The sequence below is a fragment of the Ranitomeya imitator genome, chromosome 8 (assembly GCF_032444005.1).
Source record: "Ranitomeya imitator isolate aRanImi1 chromosome 8, aRanImi1.pri, whole genome shotgun sequence".
In the NCBI taxonomy this organism is placed as follows: Eukaryota; Metazoa; Chordata; class Amphibia; order Anura; family Dendrobatidae; genus Ranitomeya; species Ranitomeya imitator.
In genome coordinates this window covers 44905207-44929694 of record NC_091289.1, presented here as the reverse complement: position 1 = coordinate 44929694, position 24488 = coordinate 44905207, and the positions used below count along the sequence as shown (strand labels likewise).

The 24488-nt window shown below is 48.3% G+C and overlaps 1 protein-coding gene across 8 annotated transcripts in view; it reads right to left on the bottom strand.

The window, feature by feature from the left end:
* Nucleotides 1–24488, bottom strand: part of PBRM1 (polybromo 1) — a 127006-nt gene that overhangs the window by 49327 nt on the left and 53191 nt on the right. For all 8 annotated transcript variants that reach the window (XM_069736835.1, XM_069736830.1, XM_069736832.1 and 5 more), the window contains exons 12-13: nt 21816–21957; nt 186–286 (exon numbers count right to left, since the gene is read on the bottom strand). In XM_069736835.1, the coding sequence (XP_069592936.1) occupies nt 186–286; nt 21816–21957 (243 nt within the window). The remainder of the gene's footprint in view (nt 1–185; nt 287–21815; nt 21958–24488) is intronic.

The following is a 24488-nucleotide window of genomic DNA, read 5'->3' as shown; positions in this document are numbered from 1 at the left end:
TGCTTCCTGAGCTCCATGATGACCTGCTCGTTGTGATTCATGATACTATTAGCAGCGTTACCGTCCCCTTATCTGAGAATAAAGGATCCACCTCCGGAACAATTGAGTGAGACCCCGGCCTACGGGCTGCAGCCTGATGACAATGGATGCAGAGATCCTGGAAATTCCGGCGGTGGGAAACGTACCTCTTCCTCTTTGCGCTGCCGGTATCAGATGTGGCGGAGGAGATCATGCTGTCGCCGTCCTCTATGTCGAGGTCTCTGCGAGCCAGCTCTTTCTTTTTTGCCTGAAAATAAAGAACAAATCTCCAGAGTCAGCCTCGCTCTGCCAAACGTTCCCGGAATACATGAATATTAAACAGCTGCATAGATCAGTTTCACTCGGAAAAAAAAAAAAAAAAAAGGCTACAACTGGTGTCAGTATATAAATATTAAAAGCGTCACGGATCTGCGATACAGCAGCTTAGAAACATTTACATCTTGTCAGGTGCAACAACGCCAGCGCCGCTTGTCAAATAGTGGATTGTGTGCGTTGTGCCTCTCCTCCGGCTGCAGGCAAAGCCATAAAAATAACTCCCGGCTGACAAAAATCCAGAAAGCCTCAACTATTATCATGAAAGGGGGACTCCGGTCATGATATTGACGACCAATCAGCATCAATATCACACTGCTGGGGGGTCCGACACCCAACGCTGCCACCGATCATCCGTAAACACCGACTGGAGCTGCACTGCGCTGCTCTATTCAATGTGTAGCAGCCGCTGCCGAGTGCTGAAGGTCATCTCCTATTCTCCAGAGCGGATAATCTGAATCTGTCATCAATATCATATGAACCCTTTAAGAATGTTGCAAAAATAGAAAGAGCCCACTTGTCAAGGTGTTCACACAGAAAAGACCCCCAAAGCGCGACGCACAGCCCTGCTGGACATTGGAGGACACTGTGTAGTGGGCAAAATAACATAGTGTAAGTACAGAAATTAAATCCCCTTCCACAAAAACTGGATCAAAACGATAAATCTTTATTCCATTTTCATAAAAGGTAGTCGACATCAGCATAGGGTGATCAATGAGTGGAACAGGCTGCAACGAGAGGCGGTGAGTTCTCCTTCAATGGAGGTCTTGGGATGGGTTTAGTGACTCCTGCACTGAGAAAGGGGTTGGACACGATGACCCTGGACGTCCATTCCGACTTCACCTTTTCTATGATTCAATAATAAAAAGCACTGACGCGTTTCAAGCAGTCTCACTCTTTAAGATAGCGAGTAGAAGGTGCACCATAAGAACATGTGACCACCCCTTTATGTGTCTCCTACAGAGCACATCTTGCTCACACATCACACAGGATTAAAAGGGAAATTGTCACTTTGTTCATTCTGCCCAAATAACGGGCAGCATGAATAGGAGCCTGGCTATAGAAGGTATAGCCTTCCCTGAAACGCACCGAGGTTTCAGTCAGACTGTAGTTAAAGGATCGGGTCAGGGACCATAGCAGAGAGGAGAGAACACCAGCTGACTGATAAGGATCTCGGTATGGGAGAGACCTGTCAATCACCTAGAGCAGTGCTGGGGTGTCATAGGCAAAAATCTGCCAACCAGATAATTTCCTGCTGATAAAACAATGGTTTTCGGATATCTACAGCAGGCAGTAGAGTAAATGATACATCGGTGGAATCAGGGTCTCAGTCCCTACATTATGCTGCTCTCAGATTAAATTGCAAAAACTGGTGACAGATTCCCTTTAAACAAACACCAAAAAGAGTTATATATTTTTTAAATTATTGGTTCCTGAGAACCGTAGATTTACTTTTTTTTGTAATCAATGGAGCTGTGTAAGGGCTTTTTTTTTCGTAGTGAGGTGAAGTGTTTACTGATACTATTTTGGGGCAATACAATGATTTTGATCTATATTAAATATTCACTTTTTTTTTTTTTTTTAAATCAGAGGGAAGCGTAGTGACTAAAGAATGTCAATTGTGCAGTTTCTATTTATTTTTCCTTTACTGTGTTTACGCTATGGGTTCATTTTCTTTTTATCTATTTTTGATAGATCTTACTTTTATGGACGCGAAGCCCCTCCTGAGCGCGCTCCATACATCCACACGCAACTTGTGACAAACTGCACTCGAATCTCGTTACTGTCTTTACTGTTGAGCTCATGTACACTGTGGCCTTTATAAAACATGGAGTAAAAATTTATTATTTTAACTTCTGAATGCAGAACTAATTTGTGTTCTCAAATCTTTAGCCCCATGACATCTACGCAGAAGAAGGGACCATGAAAGGAGATTTCAGCGCTGAGCCGGCACCATTTCTTGTCCCTGTGTACAAAAGTCCCTTCTGCAATTTCTTATAATTCACTTTCTTGGTCGACTGTAATTCAGAGACATCAAGTGGTCTTGTACTCTTCCATAATAAGCAACTACAAGAAAACTACTGCACAAGTAATATCCAGCAAAGGAGCAATTCTTACATTATTAGGGTCCTATCCGCAGACATGGGTAGGTAATTCTGGACATATTGCAGATATGAGCATGATGGGGTGAGATGGGATCATGATGATGAATGGAGGGCGAATGAAGGCAATGGAAGGCGAATGAAGGGCGGTGGAAGACGCATGGAGGGAGGTGGAAGGCGAATGAAGGGAAGTGGAAGGCGAATGAAGGGCGGTGGAAGGCGAATGAAGGGCGGTGGAAGGCGTATGGAGGGAGGTGGAAGGCGCATGGAGGGAGGTGGAAGGCGCATGGAGGGCAGTGGAAGGCGAATGAAGGGCGGTGGAAGGCGAATGAAGGGCGGGTGAAGGCGCATGGAGGGGAGGTGGGAGGCGAATGAAGGGCGGTGGAGGGCGAATGGAGGGCGGTGGAAGGTGAAAGGAGGGCGGTGGAAGGCGAAAGGAGGGCGGTGGAAGGCGCATGGAGGGAGGTGGAAGGCGAATGAAGGGCAGTGGAAGGCGAATGAAGGGCAGTGGAAGGCGAATGGAGGGAGGTGGAAGGCGCATGGAGGGAGGTGGAAGGCGCATGGAGGGCAGTGGAAGGCGCATGGAGGGGAGGTGGAAGGCGAATGAAGGGCGGTGGAGGGCGAATGGAGGGCGGTGGAAGGTGAAAGGAGGGCGGTGGAAGGCGAAAGGAGGGCGGTGGAAGGCGCATGGAGGGAGGTGGAAGCCGAATGAAGGGCGGTGGAGGGCGAATGGAGGGCGGTGGAAGGTGAAAGGAGGGCGGTGGAAGGCGAATGAAGGGCGGTGGAAGGCGCATGGAGGGCGGTGGAAGGCGCATGGAGGGCGGTGGAAGGCGAATGAAGGGCGGGTGAAGGCGCATGGAGGGGAGGTGGAAGGCGAATGAAGGCCATGGAGGGCGAATGGAGGCCGAATGGAGGGCGGTGGAAGGCGAAAGGAGGGAGGTGGAAGGCGAAAGGAGGGAGGTGGAAGGCGGTGGAAGACCAATGGAGGGCGGTGGAAGACCAATGGAGGGAGGTGGAAGACCAATGGAGGGGAGGTGGAAGACCAATGGAGGGAGGTGGAAGGCACATGGAATGCGATGGAAGACCAATGGAGGGAGGTGGAAGGCACTTGGAATGCGATGGAAGACCAATGGAGGGAGGTGGGAGACCAATGGAGGGTGGTGTAAGACCAATGGCGGGCGGTGGAAGACCAATGGAGAGCAGTGAAAGACGAACAGAGGGCGGTGAAAGACGAACAGAGGGCGGTGGAAGACGAACAGAGGGCGGTGGAAGACGAACAGAGGGCGGTGGAAGACGAACAGAGGGCGGTGGAAGACGAACAGAGGGCGGTGGAAGACGAACAGAGGGCGGTGGAAGACGAACAGAGGGCGGTGGAAGACGAACAGAGGGCGGTGGAAGACGAACAGAGGGCGGTGGAAGACGAACAGAGGGCGGTGGAAGACGAACAGAGGGCGGTGGAAGACGAACAGAGGGCGGTGGAAGACGAACAGAGGGCGGTGGAAGACGAACAGAGGGCGGTGGAAGACGAACAGAGGGCGGTGGAAGACGAACAGAGGGCGGTGGAAGACGAACAGAGGGCGGTGGAAGACGAACAGAGGGCGGTGGAAGACGAACAGAGGGCGGTGGAAGACGAACAGAGGGCGGTGGAAGACGAACAGAGGGCGGTGGAAGACGAACAGAGGGCGGTGGAAGACGAACAGAGGGCGGTGGAAGACGAACAGAGGGCGGTGGAAGACGAACAGAGGGCGGTGGAAGACGAACAGAGGGCGGTGGAAGACGAACAGAGGGCGGTGGAAGACGAACAGAGGGCGGTGGAAGACGAACAGAGGGCGGTGGAAGACGAACAGAGGGCGGTGGAAGACGAACAGAGGGCGGTGGAAGACGAACAGAGGGCGGTGGAAGACGAACAGAGGGCGGTGGAAGACGAACAGAGGGCGGTGGAAGACGAACAGAGGGCGGTGGAAGACGAACAGAGGGCGGTGGAAGACGAACAGAGGGCGGTGGAAGACGAACAGAGGGCGGTGGAAGACGAACAGAGGGCGGTGGAAGACGAACAGAGGGCGGTGGAAGACGAACAGAGGGCGGTGGAAGACGAACAGAGGGCGGTGGAAGACGAACAGAGGGCGGTGGAAGACGAACAGAGGGCGGTGGAAGACGAACAGAGGGCGGTGGAAGACGAACAGAGGGCGGTGGAAGACGAACAGAGGGCGGTGGAAGACGAACAGAGGGCGGTGGAAGACGAACAGAGGGCGGTGGAAGACGAACAGAGGGCGGTGGAAGACGAACAGAGGGCGGTGGAAGACGAACAGAGGGCGGTGGAAGACGAACAGAGGGCGGTGGAAGACGAACAGAGGGCGGTGGAAGACGAACAGAGGGCGGTGGAAGACGAACAGAGGGCGGTGGAAGACGAACAGAGGGCGGTGGAAGACGAACAGAGGGCGGTGGAAGACGAACAGAGGGCGGTGGAAGACCAATGGAGGGTGGTGGATGGAGAATGATGATGAATGGAGAATAAAGGATAATGAAATGCACCAACGAACTCATATCTATGGAGACTGGCAGAAAAAAAAACTTACATCTGTCACTAAGGAAGATGGGCATCAGACAAAACTAACCTAGATATATGCATTAGTTTTACGTTGGGTGAACCTAACAGAATCGGTGGGACCCGCCTAGGCTTTCTAACAGAAAAACAGAGCAGTTGGATTTCAACATGCCTGAACATTTATTTCTAAGAGGAGGCAAGCCGTTGCTAAAAGTGTCAAAGGAGTCCATTGGTCAACTTCATCTGTCTTATCATATAAAGAAAACGAGAAAATGAAGGTGCACATGTATGGTGGATTCGAGGGAAATTACTACTGGTAAATAGTTTATTTTAAATCATATTTCCTGTTAATAGTGTTCGAAACCCTAAAAGAATCTCCAATCGGAGGCCGTGAAGCACAGACACGTGGTATATAGCACAGACACGTAGTATATAGCACAGACACGTAGTATATTGCCCAGCCACATAATATATTGCACAGCCAAGTAGTATATAGCACAGCCACGTAGTATACAGCACAGAGTATATAACACTGCCCATGCAGTATATAACACAGGCCACTTAGTATAGAGCACAGCGATGTAGTATATAGCACAGCCACGTAGTATATAGCACAGCCACATAATATTTTGCCCAGCCACGTAATATATTGCACAGCCAAGTAGTATATAACACTGCCCATGCAGTATATAACACAGGCCACGTAGTATATAGCACAGCGATATAGTATATTGCCCAGCCACGTAATACATACCACAGCCACGTAGTATATAGCACAGCCCACATAATATATAGCAAAGAGATGCTGCGCACGGTGGCGCAGTGGTTAGCACTGCAGCCTTGCAGCGCTGGGGTCCTGGGTTCTAATCCCACCCAGGACAACATCTGCAAAGAGTTTGTATGTTCTCTCCGTGTTTGCGTGGGTTTCCTCCGGGCACTCCGGTTTCCTCCCACATTCCAAAGACATACTGATAGGGATTCTAGATTGTGAGCCCCATCAGGGACAGGGATAATGTGTGCAAAACTGTAAAGCGCTGCGGAATATGTTAGCGCTATATAAAAAAAAAAAAAAATAAATAAAAAAATATATATAACAGCCCACGCAGTATCTAACACAGCCCATGTTGTATATAGCAATGTGGGCACCATATCCCTGTTAAAAAAAAAGAATTAAAATAAAAAATAGTTATATACTCACCTTCCGTCGGCCCCCCGGATCCAGCCGAGGCGTTTACCGATGCTCCTCGCGACGCTCCGGTTCCAAGAGTGCATTGCGGTCTCGCGAAATGATGATGTAGCGGTCTCGCGAGACCGCTACGTCATCATCTCGCGGGACCGCAATGCATGGATCGGTCACCGGAGAGTCGCGAGGAGCAGGAAAGGCCTCGGCTGGATCCGGGGGGCCAACGGAGGGTGAGTATATAATGATTTTTTATTTTTTTATTATTTTTAACATTAGATCTTTTTACTATTAATGCTGCATAGGCAGCATCAATAGTAAAAAGTTGGTCACACAGGGTTAATAGCAGCGTTAACGGAGTGCGTTACACCGCGGCATAACGCGGTCCGTTAACGCTGCCATTAACCCTTTGTGAGCGCTAACTGGAGGGGATTATGGACCGGGCACTGACTGCGGGGAGTAAGGAGCGGCCATTTTGCCGCCGAACTGTGCCCGTCGCTGATTGGTCGTGGCCGTTTTGCCGCGACCAATCAGCGACTTGGGATTTCCGAGACAGACAGACAGAAAGACGGAAGTGACCCGTAGACAATTATATAGTAGATGCTATTGAAATTGAAGAGGATCATTGTATTGTGCTATGAGGACCTGTTTTGGTTTTGTTTATGTAAGCATGGAATATTGACTTGTAAGCTGATATTTGATATACCATAGTGTGCTCTTATCCTTGATGAACAGTGAGGTCGACTAATGTGCTAATGATACATTGTCTAGGCCAGATAGTTTGTTGACTTTTAAAACAGAGGAAAATCTATGTATATAGTTTACATAAACAAGGCAACTTGGTCATCACCATTCTTCCCGTTATCTGTGAGGGTGGACTGAATAACACTGGGTAAATCTAAAAATAGGGCGAGCTTCCAGGGCTGCTGAGTGGAGATGGAAAAGATCCCACTCCAATGAGAACTTAATTCAAACAATCCCTCACTACTTTCAAGGCCTCACTCGCTGCAGCCAAAAAAACTTACTTCTCATCTCTCATATCCTCCCTGTCTCACAGCCCTAAACAGTTATTCAACACCTTCAATTCTCTCCTCCGTCCCCCAGCACCTCCTCCCTCCCCACTCATCTCAGCTGAAGACTTTGCCTCATTTTTCAAGCAGAAGATTGAGAACATCAGAGACAGTTTTGGTCGACAACCCACAACCAATCAGGGGGTGACGAAGGAGCTGTGCGTCCGAAACGCACGTCGGGGTGCACCATACACTATTTGGCAACCAGTCTAATCAGCCCATATACCCCAAAGTAAGTGGCTTCATATGTGAATCTATTGCACTTTATTTTTATAATCTTTTGAACTTTATGCAGTTGCACTTTTCCTTCAGATAGTGCTCTTATTTGCTCTTGTTCCTGATATGCACATTGTTGCACTTTATTATGAGCTTTTATATACACTTTTTAAAAAAAATTTCTTGCGTTTTTTTTTCACAAAGATTTTTTTTTATCATAGTAAGTCCTTACGGGTACTAACATACTTATATAATATTGCAGCCAAATAGGTATGGGCACTAATTTGATGTTACATACGGTACATGTATATTAAATGATATAAGTTTTTGGTTTTTAATATCAAAATAATATTTTTAAATTGATGTATACCATGCAATAAATAAAATATTAATGACACATCCTTTGCTGTGAATGATTTCTTGGGCTTAACATTACAAAAGATCGACTTTTCACCCTACTCTCAAGATCGCTTCTCACCACCTGTGCACTTGACCCGATCCCATCCCACTTCATCGCAAACCTCGCCACAGTCTTCATCCCAACCCTAACCAATCTCTTCAACCTATCATTAAAAGGAACCTGTCACCCCCCCAGGCGCTAGTAACTAAAAGAGCCATCTTGTGCAGCACTAATGCTGCATTCTGACAAGGTGGCTCTTTTAGTTATTGTTCGTTGCACTGCAGAAATAATCGCTTTTTAAATTTGTCCCTCATACCTTCAAATCGCCACGGGGGCAGGTCTTTCCTCCCTAATCCAGACACACCACATCCGTCACTCTGCGAGCTGGGCACTGCCTCCTCAGCGTTATTCAATTCTCCAGGCGCCTGCGCTGTCATATTCTGCCTTGGGCATGCACAGTTCGCGCTGCCCGACCACTGACATCACTTGATGTCATGCTTACTGCGCCTGCGCGCATGCGCAGACCGAGATCCCGCCCCCCAGTGTGAATAAATCATAAGAGACTGCGAGGCGGGATCTCGGGCCGTGTGTGCGCGCAGGCGCAGTAAGCAAGACATCAAGTGATGTCAGTGGTCGGGCAGCGTGAACTGCGCATGCCTAAGGCAGAATATGACAGCGCAGGTGCCAGGAGAATGGAATAAGGCCGAGGAGGCGGTGCCCGGCTCGCAGAATGATTGATGTGGTGCGTCTGGATTAGGGGGGAAAGATCAGCCCTATGGCGATTTGAAGTTATGAGGGCCAAATTTAAAAAGCGATTATTTCTTCAGTACAACGAATAATAACTAAAAGAGCCACCTTGTCAGAATGCAGCATTAGTGCTGCACAAGATGGCTTTTTTAGTTATTAACGCCTGGGGGAGGGGACAGGTTCCCTTTAATAATAATAATAATAATAATCTTTATTTTTATATAGCGCTAACATATTCCGCAGCGCTTTACAGTTTGCACACATTATCGTCGCTGTCCCCGTTGGGGCTCACAATCTAAATTAACATCTGGTGTTTTCCCTTCAAGCTTTAAACATGCCTTAATCACACCTATCCTCAAAATGCCCTCTCTTGACCCATCCTCTAGCCATCGTCCTGTATCACTTCTCCCCTATGCCTCAAAACTACTGGAACAACACGTCCATCTTGAACTGTCCTCCCACCTCTCTTGTTGCTCCCTCTTCGACTGCCGGTCACACCACTAAACTGAAACTGCTCTAACTAAGGTCACCAATGACCTATTAACCGCCAAGGCCAAGCGACACTACCCTGTCCTCCTCCTCCTGGACTTGTCCTCTGCCTTTGAGACAGTGGACCATTGACCATTACTACAGACCCTCTCATCTCTTGGCATCACAGATTTGGCCCTATCCTGGATCTCATCATACCTAACAGACCGGACATTCAGCGTCTCCCACTCGCACACCACCTCCTCACCTCACCCCCTATCTGTCGGAGTCCCACAAGGTTCAGTCCTTGGGCCCCTGCTCTTCTCCATTTACTCCATTGGCCGGGAAAGCTCATAGAATCTCACGGTTTTCAGTATCACCTCTATGCTGACGACACACAGATCTACATCTGTGGACCAGATATCACCACCCTACTAACCAGAATGCCTCAATGTCTGTCTGCTATTTCATCCTTCTTCTCCGCTTGATTTCTAAAACTTAATATGGATAAAACAGAATTCAGCATCTTTCCCCCATCTCACGCGACCCCCCAATGAACCTATCCATTACAGTAAACGGCTGCCCACTCTCCCCAGTCCCACAAGCTCGCTGCCTTGGGGTAATCCTTGACACTGATCTCCCTTTCAAACCACATATACAAGTTTTCCCCACTTCCTGCCGACTTCAACTCAAAAGTATTTCACACATTTGTACATTCCTCAACCAAGAATCTGCAAAAGCCCTAGTCCATGCCCTCATCATCTCCCGCCTTGACTACTGCAACCTCCTGCTCTGTTGCCTCCCCTTGAACACTCTCGCACCCCTCCAATCTATTCTAATCTCTGCTGCCTGACTAATCCACCTGCCCCCCGCTATTCCCCGGCCTCTCCCCTCTGTCAATTCCTTCACTGGCTCCCCATTACCCAGAGACTCCAGTACAAAACCCTAACCATGACGTACAAAGCCATCCACAACCTGTCTCCTCCATACATCTGTGGCCTTGTCTCCCGATACTTAGCTGCACGCAACCTCCGATCCTCACAAGATCCCTCTTATCTCTTCTTCCCACAATCGAATACAAGATTTCTCTTGCGCATCACCCCTACTCTGGAACTCTCTACCACAAGACATCAAACTTTCGCCTACCATCGAAACCTTCAAAAAGAACCTGAAGACCTACCTCTTCCGACAAGCCTACAACCTGCAATAACCACTGATTGACCAGCTCTACCCTCACCCATCCCTTCTAGATTGTGAGCCCTCGCGGGCAGGGTCCTCTCTCCTCCTGTACCAGTTATGACTTGTATTGTTTAAGATTATTGTACTTGTTTTTATTATGTATACCCCTCCTCACATGTAAAGCGCCATGGAATAAATGGCGCTGTAATAATAAATAATAATAATGCCTCTGTATAAAGAGACTCAGAGACAGAGAAAGCGAGAGACAGACGGAGATTCTGCCAAACATGCAAAGGTCCACAGACAGGACAGCAGGCATTTTACATCATAGCTCCATCATGAGGGACACAGATCTATCATTTTACAGGAAACAACCTAGGAGTTTTCGGCTCCGGTTGGAAGAATACAGGTCTGCTCCATTGACCAATGCCGGACCATGGATACGTTTGGAGAAAGCCAGGATTGGGACAAGTGGGTCGCCTGGCTCCATGCAGATGTTCGGATAAGCCAGGTTGTGATTCACGTGTCAAATCGCATTGTACCTTGTATGGACTCAATGGACGGTCATCTTCCTAAGCTTGTCGTTACCTCCTCTGTGTGTGTACCACTGGGGGGTAGCAGACACTGGGAGTTCTGACGTAACATGTGCCATTACCCTGGTGGGTCAGCGTAAGGGCGAGACTCTAATGTGCACCATCTTGAGGAATTTTGTTGGGACTGTTTTAAGTGTTATCTGCCTGTTTTCTGGTTCAGTTGCCACACTGTTTACCCTCACCCTTGTGTTGTCTGAGTAGCGTTATGCCCACGTTAACGGGAGAGCGGGCGTTAGGCGGGACAATCCCTGGTCCATGTGGTTCCGGCTAGCGGACCTGGGCGCCCACCGACAAGACAGCTGATATGTGCCGAAAAAGATGCTGGAGCCCACATCAAAGGGAGGATGTCTGACATCGGCTTACTACTACGCCCGATGACAGAAAAGGGTTAAAATAATTCTTTCTTGTAAAACCTATTTGCGATCCCCTGTTGTAATGTCTGTCTACTCTTTTCCTTCCCCCCCACCCAGGAGCTGTGGTATGATCAGACCATGTCCCTGTACGGTCAGACACGGCCATTACACAGTACACAGCAGGGGCACATTTATAAGATTATCTCAGCACAGGAATATTTTTTTAAAACACATCCAATTGTGGAAATTATTATTATTCCAAGAGCTATTGATTAAAATGAACTTTGCTCATGGGAAATCCCCTTTCAATGAAAGCTAACTGGATTGTCGAGATTTCCGTTGGAATATTTTTGGGGGGATCCTGACTTAGATCACTGTATAATTGTGAACCTGGACTAAAAAGCTACAAGGGTAAGTGACCGTGTGTCCAGGTTACACGCACAGTGATCACAACTGACCACGACAGTCTGTGACTCCAAAATGATCGGGCCTGTCACGTCCACCTAGATGGGTGCAGGAGCTGCACTGTTATTCTCTGTAAACCAAAAGCTAATAGTCCACACTGATTTTGCACGAACATTATAAATATTAATGGCAGCTTTTTTCTGGGGTCCCATAAAGCAGTCGGTGTGAAAATTACACATGTATCAGGTGTGGCTGCTTCATCAGAATAGGTCATCAATATGGAGATCGGTGGAGGTCCAACGCATGGGCAATGAAGGAGAGATTTTTAGCTGATTGGTGGTATGTTGCACACTGTCAGTAAACGCTGAGGGTTGGAAGCGGTGTACCTCCGAAGCGTCCAACCCGCAGCGGCCAGATCTTACAGCATAGTGGATGGGATTTCAAGAAATCCCATGCCCATGATGCCTCCATAGATGCCAGCGGCTCACCTGCAGAGACTGACATGCTTCCTTCCAGACCGCAGCATGTCTATTTATCTTGCGGAGACACTAGTCTCCGCAAGATAAATGTCACCTTTACAATGTATAGAACGCGGTGATTCCGATCGGTTCAGTGAACACATGGGAATCACCTGCGTTCCACAGCCGGCAGCAGACGTGAGCTGCGCCCAAAGCGCTGCTGATTACTGACCGTGTGCACACACCCTAATACAACAGAAAGCCTCGGCAGCTTTTATGAATTGTGTTGCTCCTCAACAGCACACAAACAGATTTGTGGCACTCTAGCCTTAAAGGGAATCTGTTAGTAGGATCAACCCTACTAAGCCGTCTATATGGGCATGTGGGTCATAGAAGGATGAATAAAATGATGAGATGAAATGATCCAGCTTCCAAGCTTGCAAAAATGTATTGGATTAAAAAATATTAACACATTCCATCATGAGTGTAGACACGGCTACGCGTTTCGAACATCCATTGCGTTCCTTAACAAGAACGCCAATAAATAAAAATGATACCTTGATATCAGAGATCCGATGTCTTATTCCAGCAAAATCCTTTCATTTAAAATAAGATCTATGTCCGGCCCATAGATCTTAACAGCTCATTTACATGCGAGGAAAAAAAAAGTGGATTTCTCTAAAATAAAATATCGGATCGTAGGTATCGATATATCATTTTATTCAGCTTCCTATGACCTACATGCCAATATTTATGGATTAGGAAGCTTGATGATACTGACAGATTCCCTTTAATTTGCACTTACAAATATTTTTCAGAAATGCTCATTCGCGATCATTTTTCAGTGTAAATGTAAGGGGTTGTAATATATGTAGCACCTTTTCCCCAACCCCTTGAAGTATTTTTGCCATGCTGCCATGATGTGTATATTTAATGTTACGGTTATGTAAAATGTGTATAATATGCATGTTATATTTAGGGAAAGTGCGTTCCTAGATGGGGCACAATGTAAAAGGGGAACATTGCTTCAGATGGGGAGTTGTGGTGCATAACATAGAAATGGTTAACATGTATTCTCTGCAGTGTTGGCACCTCAGGTGCTCTGCAAGTGTGACATGGCGTCAGAAATATATTCCAGCCAAAATTTGCATTCCAAAAATCAAAATTGCTTTTTCTTCTTACTGAGCCCTGTCATGTGCCCAAGGAGCAGTTTATGACCACATATGGGATATTGCCGCGATAGGAAAAGTTGCGTAACAAATTGTGGGGAAAATTTCCTCCTATCATCCCTTGTGAATATTATAAGTTTGAGAGTAAATCATTATTTTAGTGTATCGGGAAAAAAAATAAAAAATTATATAAAATACAGAACTTCTAAATTTCCTTTAAAAAATGAAAAATTGCTCCTAAATTTGAACTCTTCTAACATCCTAACAAAATAAAAGAAATTAGAAAAATGACACTGACATACGATAAATTACATATCCCATGTGTCTACTTTATTAGTTTGTATGTTAGGACTATCTGATCTAAAGGGAATCCGTCAGCATGTTTTTGCACCTATTCTGAGAGCAGCATAATGTACGAACACAGACCTTGAGTCCAGCGATGTGTCACTTATGGGGCTGATTGCTGTAGTTTAGATAAAATCACTAATATATCAGTAGGAGACGATCACTAGTGGAGTAGTAAGCCTGCTGCCATGTAGTCCTCCATATTCATGAGCTCGGAATAACTCGGAACCTACCGCTGATTGGCAACTTTCTGCCTATGCACAGTGCACACAGAAAACTGCCAATCGGTGATGTGGGCAGGTTATATAGGGCTCAGCATTCAGAGAACTGCTAGATCCGCAGCAGAGAAAAAAAAAACCACAAAACAGGTTGACCATCAGGGGCTTATCTACAGCATTCTGCAATGCTGTAGATAAACCCAAGATGTAACCTGAAAGATAAGAAAAATAAGTTGGATTATACTCACCCAAGGGCAGTCCGGTCCGATGGGCGTCGCCGTGCGGGTCCGGCGCCTCCCATCTTCGTATGATGATGTCCTCTTCCTTGGTTCCTGTTGCAGCTCCTGCGCAGGTGTACTTATCTGCCCTGTTGATAGCAGCGCAAAGTACTGCAGTGCGCAGGCGCCGGGAAAGGTCAGAGAGGCCCGGCGCCTGCGCACTTCAGTACTTTACGCTGCCCTCATCAGGGCATATAAGTACGCCTGCACAGGAGCCGAGACAGGAAGCAAGGAAGAGGACGTCATCATATGAAGATGGGAGGCGCCGGACCTGAACCGCGGCGCCCATCGGACCGGACCGCCCCTGGGTGAGTATAATCCAACTTGTTTTTCTTATCTTTCAGGTTACATCTGGGCTTATCTACAACATTACAGAGTGCTGTAGATAAGCCCCTGATGGCAGTGGCCGCAGCTTACAGGCAAAAAATGGGGTAACAGATTCCCTTTAATATCTCATTTCCAAAAAACAGGATTTTTGGTTGCTTGATTTTTGGGGGACACAGGAACCATGGGTGTATGCTGCTGCCACTAGGAGGCTGACACTATGCACAAAAAAAGTTATCTCCTCCTCTGCAGTGTACACCCCACCGACTGGCATTCTGAGCTTCAGTTAGTGAGAAAGCAGTAGGAGAACAAACAATAAGGTTGAACATAATCTCAAACAAGAGAACTGTAAACATGAGAGCAGTCCTAAAACATAGAACAACAGAAACTGAATAATATGAGAGGGAGCAGTTTCCCTCAATGAAGGCTCCGAGAAACAGATTTTACGGTAAGCAACCAAAAATCCTGTTTTCTCTATCTCCTCATTGGGGGACACAGCTACCATGGGACATCCTAAAGCAGTCCCTGGGGTGGGAAAACAGACTTCCATCAGGTCAGAGGACTCACCACTGCCGCCTGCAAGATCCTTCTGCCTAGGCTGGCGTCCACTGAAGCGTAGGTATGGACCTTGTAAAATTTGGTGAACGTGAGGATGGAAGACCAGGTTGCCCCTTTGCAAAACTGTAGGGCGGAAGCCCTGTGGTGCACCGCCCAGGAGGCGCCAACTGCCCGGGTAGATTGAGCCTTAATCCCAGGAGGGGGCACTCTGTTCTTGACCCAGTAAGCCTCCAAAATTGCCGTTCTGATCCAGCGAGCAATATTCGCCTTGGAAGCCGGCAGCCCTCTACGCGTGCCATCAGTAATGACGAAAAGAGAATCCATCTTCCAGAAAGCCGGGTAGATCCTCACCGCCCTGACGAGGTCAAGCTTGTTCAACGATCGCTCCAGAGGAGGAGTCAGAGCTGTACAAAAGGAAGGTAGGACGATGTCCTCGTTGAGATGGAAGGTGGCTACCACCTTAGTAAGAAAGGAAGATGGAGGCCTCAGGACCACCTTGTCTTGGTGGATAACCAAGAAAGGAGGTCGACAAGAAAGGGCCGCCATCTCCGAAACACGCCGGATAGAGGTGATGGCCACAAGAAAGACCACCTTCCAAGATAGAACTGACAGGGAAACCTCCCTGAGAGGCTCAAAGGGAGGACCCCTCAGAACCTCCAGAACAAGATTAAGATCCCATGAATCTACAGGAGCCCTGTATGGGGGAACAGCATGGGCTACTTCCTGAAGGAAGGTCTTGACCTGTGGCCGAGAAGATAACGTCTTCTGGAAGAGAATGGAGAGCGCAGAAACTTGGCCCTTTAGGGAACTAGGGGCCAGACCCGCATCCAATCCTGCCTGAAGGAAGGCCAAAATGGAAGGAAGGGAAAAGGACATAGGTGAAACGCGGTTGGACTCACACCAACGGAAGTAAGCCTTCCAGGTACGATAGTAAGCCCTGGAGGACGAAGGCTTCCTAGCCTGGATCATAGTGTGAATCACCCGATCTGAAAGGCAGGACGCTCTTAGAACTGCGGTCTCAACAGCCACGCCGTTAAACTGAACGACCGAGAATTCGGGTGGCAGATTGGACCCTGAGACAGAAGATCAGGTCTGTCTGGCAGCCGCCAGGGGGCGTCTGCGAGAAGATTGACGATGTCCGCAAACCAAGATCTCCTGGGCCAATCTGGGCAATCAGAATGACCGGCACCCCCTTCCGCCTTGATCTTTTTCAACAGCTTAACAGCTTGGGAAGCAAGGGCAGGGGAGAAAAAAAAGATAGGGGAGTACGAACTGCGACCAAGGAATGGCCAGAGTGTCGACACCGACTGCGAGAGGATCGCGGGACCTGGGGACGAACCGAGGGACCTTCCTGTTCATTCGAGACGCCGTGAGGTCCACATCTGGAGTCCCCCATCGAAGACAAATCCGATGGAAGACCTCCTGATGCAAGGACCATTCCCCCTGCCGCGAGACCCTCGCGACTGAGGAAGTCGGCGGCCCAATTGTCCACGCCGGGTATATGCACCGCGGATATCACCGGGACCGTTGCCTCTGCCCAAAGGAGGATCTTGGATACCTCAGCCGAGGCCAGAGAACTCTGAGTCCCCCCTGGTGGTTTACATATGCCACTGCTGTGGTATTGTCCGTCTGGATTCGAATTGGCAGACCCCTGAGAATCCTTTCCCGGTGAAGAAGAGACAGAAAGATGGCCCAAATCTCGAGGACATTGATCGTCAGAGATGAGTCCTGCACCGTCCAACGATCCTGAACAGTCAGGTGACGAAACAAAGCACCCCAACCGAGAAGGCTGGCATCTGTCGTCACCACCTGCCAGAGAATTGGAAGGAAGGACCTGCCCTGGGAGATGAGAGGTGACGCCAGCCACCAATTGAGGGACTGTTTGACTCGGGGCGAAAGCCGAATCGGGCGATCCAGGGAAAGGACAGACCTGTCCCACTGTGAAAGAATAGCCTGCTGAAGAGGTCTTGAGTGAAATTGGGCGAAGGAAATCGCTTCCAATGTTGCAACCATCCTCCCCAGAACCTTCATGGCCAATCGGAAGGAGGGAAGCCGAGGACCCTGGAGCAAGTGAACTTCCCGACGAAGAATGGTTCTCTTGTCTTCGGGAAGGAAGACTCTGGTCTGACGAATGTTGAAGAGCATGCCCCGAAATATGAGGCGCTGAGAGGGAATAAGGCAGGACTTCTTCCGGTTGACGAGCCACCCGAAACGGGCTATGGTGTTGAGAACGATGGACAGACTTTCTTAAGCATGAGAAAAGGACTTGCTGAGGATGTCGTCGAGGTACGGAAAAGGTACCAGGCCTCTGACCCTCAAGATGGCTATAAGCGATGCCATGATCTTCGTGAAAACCCTGGGAGCGGTTGCCAGGCCGAAAGGCAGGGCGACAAACTGATAATGCTCCTGATGTACTGCAAAACGCAGGAATCTGTGATCCGAATAGTAACCTGTGAACCGTTCTTTCTGGAACGGGAACGATTACCCCAGATTTGAGGAGGGAAGCGTTGGCTGCAAAGAAACCCGGAACTAGAGCGGGGTCTCTTGGAGGGCGGGATTCGAAGAAGCGATCCCGGGGCCGTGAAATGAACTCTATTTTGTATCCTGGGGATACAACTTCCCAGACCCATGCGTCCTCCACTGAGGAGATCCAGACGTCCTTGAAGAAGAGGAGACGGCCGCCCAGCTTGGGAGGTGCGCTGGGGTCTTGCTGTGAGTCATGCCGAGGGAGATCTTCCAGTCCTAGGCCTAGAGGATCTACCTTGGGAGTAGCGGGAACGCCAGGAAGGAGTGGGTCTAAAGGATACCTTCTTCTTCAAGGATACCTTATTCTTCTCTTAACTCGCCTGTGGCTTCTGATGTTGGTAAAAGGAATCTAACGCTGTGAAACGATGAAGAGGCCGAAAGGACCGAAATTGCCGCCTAGGAGGAGGTCGGCGAGGTTTGGACTGGGGATTTTTTTTTTTCGAAGACAAATCCACCTGCCAGGCCTTGAGCCAAACGGTGCGGCGTATGGCAACAACATTACTGGACGCCTGAGCAGCACAAGAAGTGGCGTCCAGGAAGGCGGAAACCAAGTATTCCCCAACATGAGAAATCTGGGTGGCGAGTTCCGCCAGCTGTTCTGGTGGAGCTCTGGCCAGAATGCCCCGACGGAGTTGTTTGGCCCATTTGGATACAGACTTTGAAACCCAGGTGGAAGCAAAGGCCGGGCATAGAGAAGACGCGGCCGCTTCGAAAGCAGACTTCGCGAAGGATTCAATGATCCTGTCATTGGAATCTTTCAGAGACGCCCCTTCAGACAGCGGAAGTACTGTGTTGGTGAAAGTCTAGAAACTGGCGGATCCACAGAGGGAGAAGAAGTCCAGTTGGCGATGAGATCCGGGGAAAAAGGATATAAGACGCCAAGGTGCTTTCCTCTTTGAAAACGTCTGGTCGGATTCTCTCTTTCTCTGGCCAAAAGTTCATCGAATTCAGGATGATGAGCGAAGGCCTTGGGAGGTGGTTTAGACCGTCTAAACAAAAAACCACCTGATCTGCAGGTTCCGTAGAGGAATCTTTGATGCCACAGATCTGATAGATCGCTCCAATGAGACTCTGAACCATATCCCTCATGTTAGCGATTTGGTTCGAATCCAGATCTAATTATCCTCCGAAGGCGCATCAGAGAACGCCTCACCTGGCTCTGAGGAGGAGAACCGGGGAGATGCCGATCGCAGAGAAGGACCATGGGGCGAGATGGAACGGGAAGAAGACTCAGTCCGACGTTATACCAAGGAAGGTGACGGGCACAAGGGGAAATTCTTTGCGTCTGGAGGAGAGAAGGTTTTTCCACCAACATAGAAGAGGATTCTTTACTGTTAGGGCAGTGAGAATCTGGAATTGCTTGCCTGAGGAGGTGGTGATGGCAAACTCAGTCGAGGGGTTCAAGAGAGGCCTGGATGTCTTCCTGGAGCAGAACAATATTGTATCATACAATTATTAGGTTCTGTAGAAGGACGTAGATCTGGGGATTTATTATGATGGAATATAGGCTGAACTGGATGGACAAATGTCTTTTTTCGGCCTTACTAACTATGTTACTATGTTCCTGTCTGCATCTCTTGCGGCCTATAGTGGAAGGCTCGGACGGAGCTTCCTGCGACCCGCTGGCTACTGCGGGAGTCTGCAGGGGTAACCGATCAAGCATGGACACAAGGGTTTGGGACCCCCGTGTCAGATCCGCTACCGATTGTGACAGAGAGGAAGCCCAGCCTGGAGTGGGGTCTTCACTCTCAAGCGGAGCAGCGGGGGGATCCTGGAAGGTGGGCATAATGGGGTTGCTGCAGGCCGGACATAGGGGAGAGGACTGACCTGAGGGAAACTTGCAGTTACAAGACGAACACACAAAGTGTTTGACTATAGCAGAAGAAGTAGAGGAAGAAGTAGGAGGACGAGAGCGACCTCCTTTAGAATTAGACATGACGAACGGCCCCTGAGAAAAATGCCAGAAGGTTAGGGGACAGGAGGGCAGAGGAGAGTGTAAGTCTGCAGTGCAGAGCTACTCACGGCAGACGTCCTGTAGCTTCCCGGCTGTAGGGGCTGCGAAGTTAGCGCGGGTCCTGAAGAAGAATCAGCGCTGAATCCCACGCCGAAAGGGCGGGAGCCAACCGTGCGGTCGGGAGCCAAAATCGCTGGGAGACTCAAGTCCGGCGTATCTGTCTAGCGCTGGATTAAGGGGAAGCGGGGAGCTGGCCGCAAACACCCGAGCGACCAATAAGGAACTGCGCAGCAGGAGAGCCCGCATCTATGCTGTGAGGAGTGGGCGGGGCTAAATGCGAGGTCCGGGAGGACAAAGATGGCGCCGGTGAGCGGAGCTCGCCTAGATCATAGGAGGCGCTAGTCGGGCAGGAGAAAGCCCGCCCGAGGCAGAAAGGAAGGGGGCGGAGCCGGAACTAGACCCGAGCAGAAACCGGGGCCTAAATTAGAAAAACCGGCGACCGCCGGAAAACGGAGACAGTGCGGCAGCCGGCCGCCGATGAAGGAAAACAGCGCGGCCGCCTACAAAAATGTGTCCGCGCATGTGCAGCAGTGAACCCCCTGTGCGAACAGGCCAGAGAATCGCGGCGCCGGAACCAGGAGTAAGGCTGCCGGGGAGGGAAGTAACGCGGCTGCCTGCAAAGGCCGCCGCGCAGATGCAACGACGACCCCTGCCCGTGGAAAGTGGGCGAAGGAAGTTCACAAGCGGATCAGAAAAAGATAGAGCGGTACAGTGCCTGGGATAGCTCTGCGCCCCCTAAGTAAGACTAGAGCTCCCGGGGAAAAGTGCCTAACTTCCACATCTGGGACGGGCGGGGGCATATGAAATACTCACCTACATATCCCACGCCGTTAGCTAGTATGAAGGCCTGGCTGTCCTGAAGTCCTGAGAAATAGAGAGAGGTACCTCAATCTAGGAAAGGTATCAGACATCCAGGGAGCTGCTGATTGACATCCTCGTCTCCGTAACCGACAGGCTCTGGTGGGCGAGTGGGTGGGAGACTGAGCTAGTACCGGACTTCTGAGCACGCTTGTGTGCTAGAATCTTGGTCCTGCTGTGGGATCTATCAGGATACGGGGTGGCAGTACAAGCCGTACTCATAGACCGCATTGTGGGAATACAGATGTGACTATTCACACTGTATCCCTCCGGAACCTGAAAGAGAACGACGCACAATGAGGTAGATAAGGGTCTACTAAAAGACCCGTGTCCACCACCTACTGACGCTAAGCTAAACTGAAGCTCAGAATGCCAGTCGGTGGGGTGTACACTGCAGAGGAGGAGATAACTTTTTTTGTGCATAGTGTCAGCCTCCTAGTGGCAGCAGCATACACCCATGGTTCCTGTGTCCCCCAATAAGAGGCGATAGAGAAATAGTGTATTTCTATGGACTCAGACAATTGATATGAAGATTTCTTTGAAAGACAAACACAGATTAGGACTAGTGATTAGCGAGCATGCTCGGAGAGCGCTATGTGAGCATGCTCGGGTGTTATCCAAGTGTTTTAGGTGTGTTCAAGTCCCTGCGGCTGCATGTCTCGCGGCTGTTAGACACGTGCACGGATTGTCTGTGCTTCAGACAACCCCTATATGTGTAGCGGCTGTCGAACAGCTGCGGGAACTCGAACATATAACTCAAGCACGCCTGAGATACTCAGATAACACCCGAGCATGCTCACATAGCGCTATACCCGAGCATGCTCGCTCATCTCTAATAGGACCAAATAACATCATGTGCCCAAAAACTGAGAAGGTCAAATTAAACATATTAAACAAATAAAAAATATACATTATACAAATATGCACAAGTAGTCATCAGCCACATAACAAAGGGCAGAAAATAAATACTAATGGTGAAGCCAAGCCTTCTCCATCCATTTAGAGCTGCCATTTTCTAAACCACACGTACAATCACAATTATCTACTACGTAGAACATTTCTACTTTCACAAAGATTTTCTTATCCACATCAAAGAACAATTAGAAATACAAACAAGCTCAGCAATAACCACCTGAAATAATCCAATATGTTCCAGTCACAACAGCCAAGCTGACGGCTGGTTACAACAGCACATTTTAGCATTTGCACAGTGTAAAGGTGTCTGTACAGGTTGGGGTGTTGTGCCATGGAGCTTAGAAAACGGAGATAATTTACAAGTAAAAGCTGCGGTATTCCGGTGTGCGATTTTAGGCAGCGCAGTTCTCTTCCGTGCAACCCTGACCGCCAAGTGTGCGGACAGCTTCAATAAGCGGGAACAAATCTCCAGACATTACACAGACCTTTTACTTTCCATCAGTTGTGATACTAAGACTTGTGTGAGGTCGGAGGGGCGCTTACCTGCATCAGCTGCTGCAGCTTGAAGACCCGCTTGTAAATTGCAGAGTTTGGGACATTGTACCGTTTCGCATTTTCAAACATCAAATTTAGGTCGGCCTCCAGCTGGTCCAGACTATCATAGTCCTGGTTCTTTAGTTTAGTTCTGCAAAAAATATGGAAGACATCTGTAACTAGGAATTGCTGCTGTAATGCACATTACTTAAAGGTAACCTGTCACATTATACGTGCACAGCGCGGTATAGAGGAGACGCCGAGCTGAATACATAGGATTGATGGAAAAGATTGAGTTTAACTTGTATTTTATTAATTGAAGTCTCTGGTGTCAGTATATACGAGTCCAGTGGGCGGTGCCACTAAGGATTGACAGTTATAATAGCGCCATTTATTCCATGGCACTTTAAATGTGAAAAGGGCATACATAATAAACATGTACCATAATCATGAACAAGTCACCGACTGGTACAGGAGGAGAGAGGACCCTGCCCGCGAGCGCTCAGTCTACAAAGGAGGGGTGAGGATACAGTAGGTGAGGATAGAGCTCGTCGTGCAGTAGCATCATGGGGGGGGGGTCGGTGGTTACTGCAGGTTGTAGGCTTGTCGGAAGAGGTAGGTCTTCAGGTTCTTTTTGAAGGTTTCGATGGTAGGCGAGAGTCTGATATGTTGTGGTAGAGAGTTCCAGAGTAGGGGTGATGCGCGGGAGAAATCTTGTATGCGATTGTGGGAAGAGGAGAAGAGAGGGGAGTAGAGAAGGAGATCTAGTGAGGATCAGAGGTTGCGTGCAGGAAAGTACCGGGAGACGAGGTCACAGATGTATGGAGGAGACAGGTTGTGGATGGCTTTGTATGTCATGGTTAGGGTTTTTAACTGAAGTCTCTGGGTAATGGGGAGCCAATGAAGGAATTGACAGAGGGGAGAAACCGGGGAATAGCGGGGGGACAGGTGGATTAGTCGGGCAGCAGAGTTTAGGATAGATTGTAGGGGTGCGAGAGTGTTAGAGGGGAGGCCACACAGCAGGAGGTTGCAGTAGTCGAGGTGGGAGATGATGAGGGCATGGACTAGGGTTTTTGCAGATTCTGAATTAAGGAATGTGTAGATCTGGGAGATAGTTTTGAGATGGAGTCGGCAGGAAGTGGAAAGGGTTTGGATATGTGATTTGAAGGAGAGATCACACACAAGGGTTACCCTGAGGCAGCGATCTTGATGGCTCTCCCTGAAATACTTCTTAAATTTCAAGCCATGTTTAGGGAATTGACATGGAAAAGAGGTATAGGCTGAATCAAGTATGAGATGCTGGAGAAGGAGGGAGGTCTGGCTGTCGCTAACCCGTGGATGAACTATTTGGCCTCGCAATTACAACTTAAACTGTTACAGGGCTCCTCAGTTGCTATATGTTTGGATCATATGCAATGATTTCCAATTTTGCCCTTCCTGGAGTTGGGATATCAGAGTGATTTCGAGAACAAGCTTCCAACAGTAGTCCATATCATTAACCCCTTTACCCCCAAGGGTGGTTTGCACGTTAATGACCGGGCCAATTTTTACAATTCTGACCACTGTCCCTTTATGAGGTTATAACTCTGGAACGCTTCAATGGATCCTGGTGATTCTGACATTGTTTTCTCGTGACATATTGTTCTTCATGACAATGGTAAAAATTATTTGATAGTACCTGCGTTTATTTGTGAAAAAAACGGAAATTTGGCGAAAATTATGAAAATTTCGCAATTTTCCAACTTTGAATTTTTATGCAATTAAATCACAGAGATATGTCACACAAAATACTTAATAAGTAACATTTCCCACATGTCTACTTTACATCAGCACAATTTTGGAACCAAAATTTTTTTTTGTTAGGGAGTTATAAGGGTTAAAAGTTGACCAGCAATTTCTCATTTCTACAACACCATTTTATTTTAGGGACCACATCTCATTTGAAGTCATTTTGAGGGGTCTATATGATAGAAAATACCCAAGTGTGACACCATTCTAAAAACTACACCCCTCAAGGTGCTCAAAACCATATTCAAGAAGTTTATTAACCCTTCTGGTGCTTCACAGGAATTTTTTGAATGTTTAAATAAAAATGAACATTTAACTTTTTTTCACAAAAAATGTAATTCAGCTCCAATTTGTTTTATTTTACCAAGGGTAACAGGAGAAAATGGACCCCAAACATTGTTGTACAATTTGTCCTGAGTATGCCAATACCCCACATGTGGGGGTAAACCACTGTTTGGGCGCATGGCAGAGCTCGGAAGCGAAGGAGTGCCATTTGACTTTTCAATGCAAAATTGACTGGAATTGAGATGGGACGCCATGTTTCGTTTGGAGAGCCCCTGATGTGGCTAAACATTGAAACCCCCCACAAGTGACACCATTTTGGAAAGTAGACCCCCTAAGGAACTTATCTAGAGGTGTGGTGAGCACTTTGACCCAACAAGTGCTTCACAGAAGTTTATAATGTAGAACCGTAAAAATAAAAAATCATATTTTTTCACAAAAATTATCTTTTCGCCCCCAATTTTTTATTTTCCCAAGGGTAAGAGAAGAAATTGGACCCCAAAAGTTGTTGTACAATTTGTCCTGAGTACGCTGATAGCCCATATGTGGGGGTAAACCACTGTTTGGGCGGATGGGAGAGCTCGGAAGGGAAGGAGCGCCGTTTGACTTTTC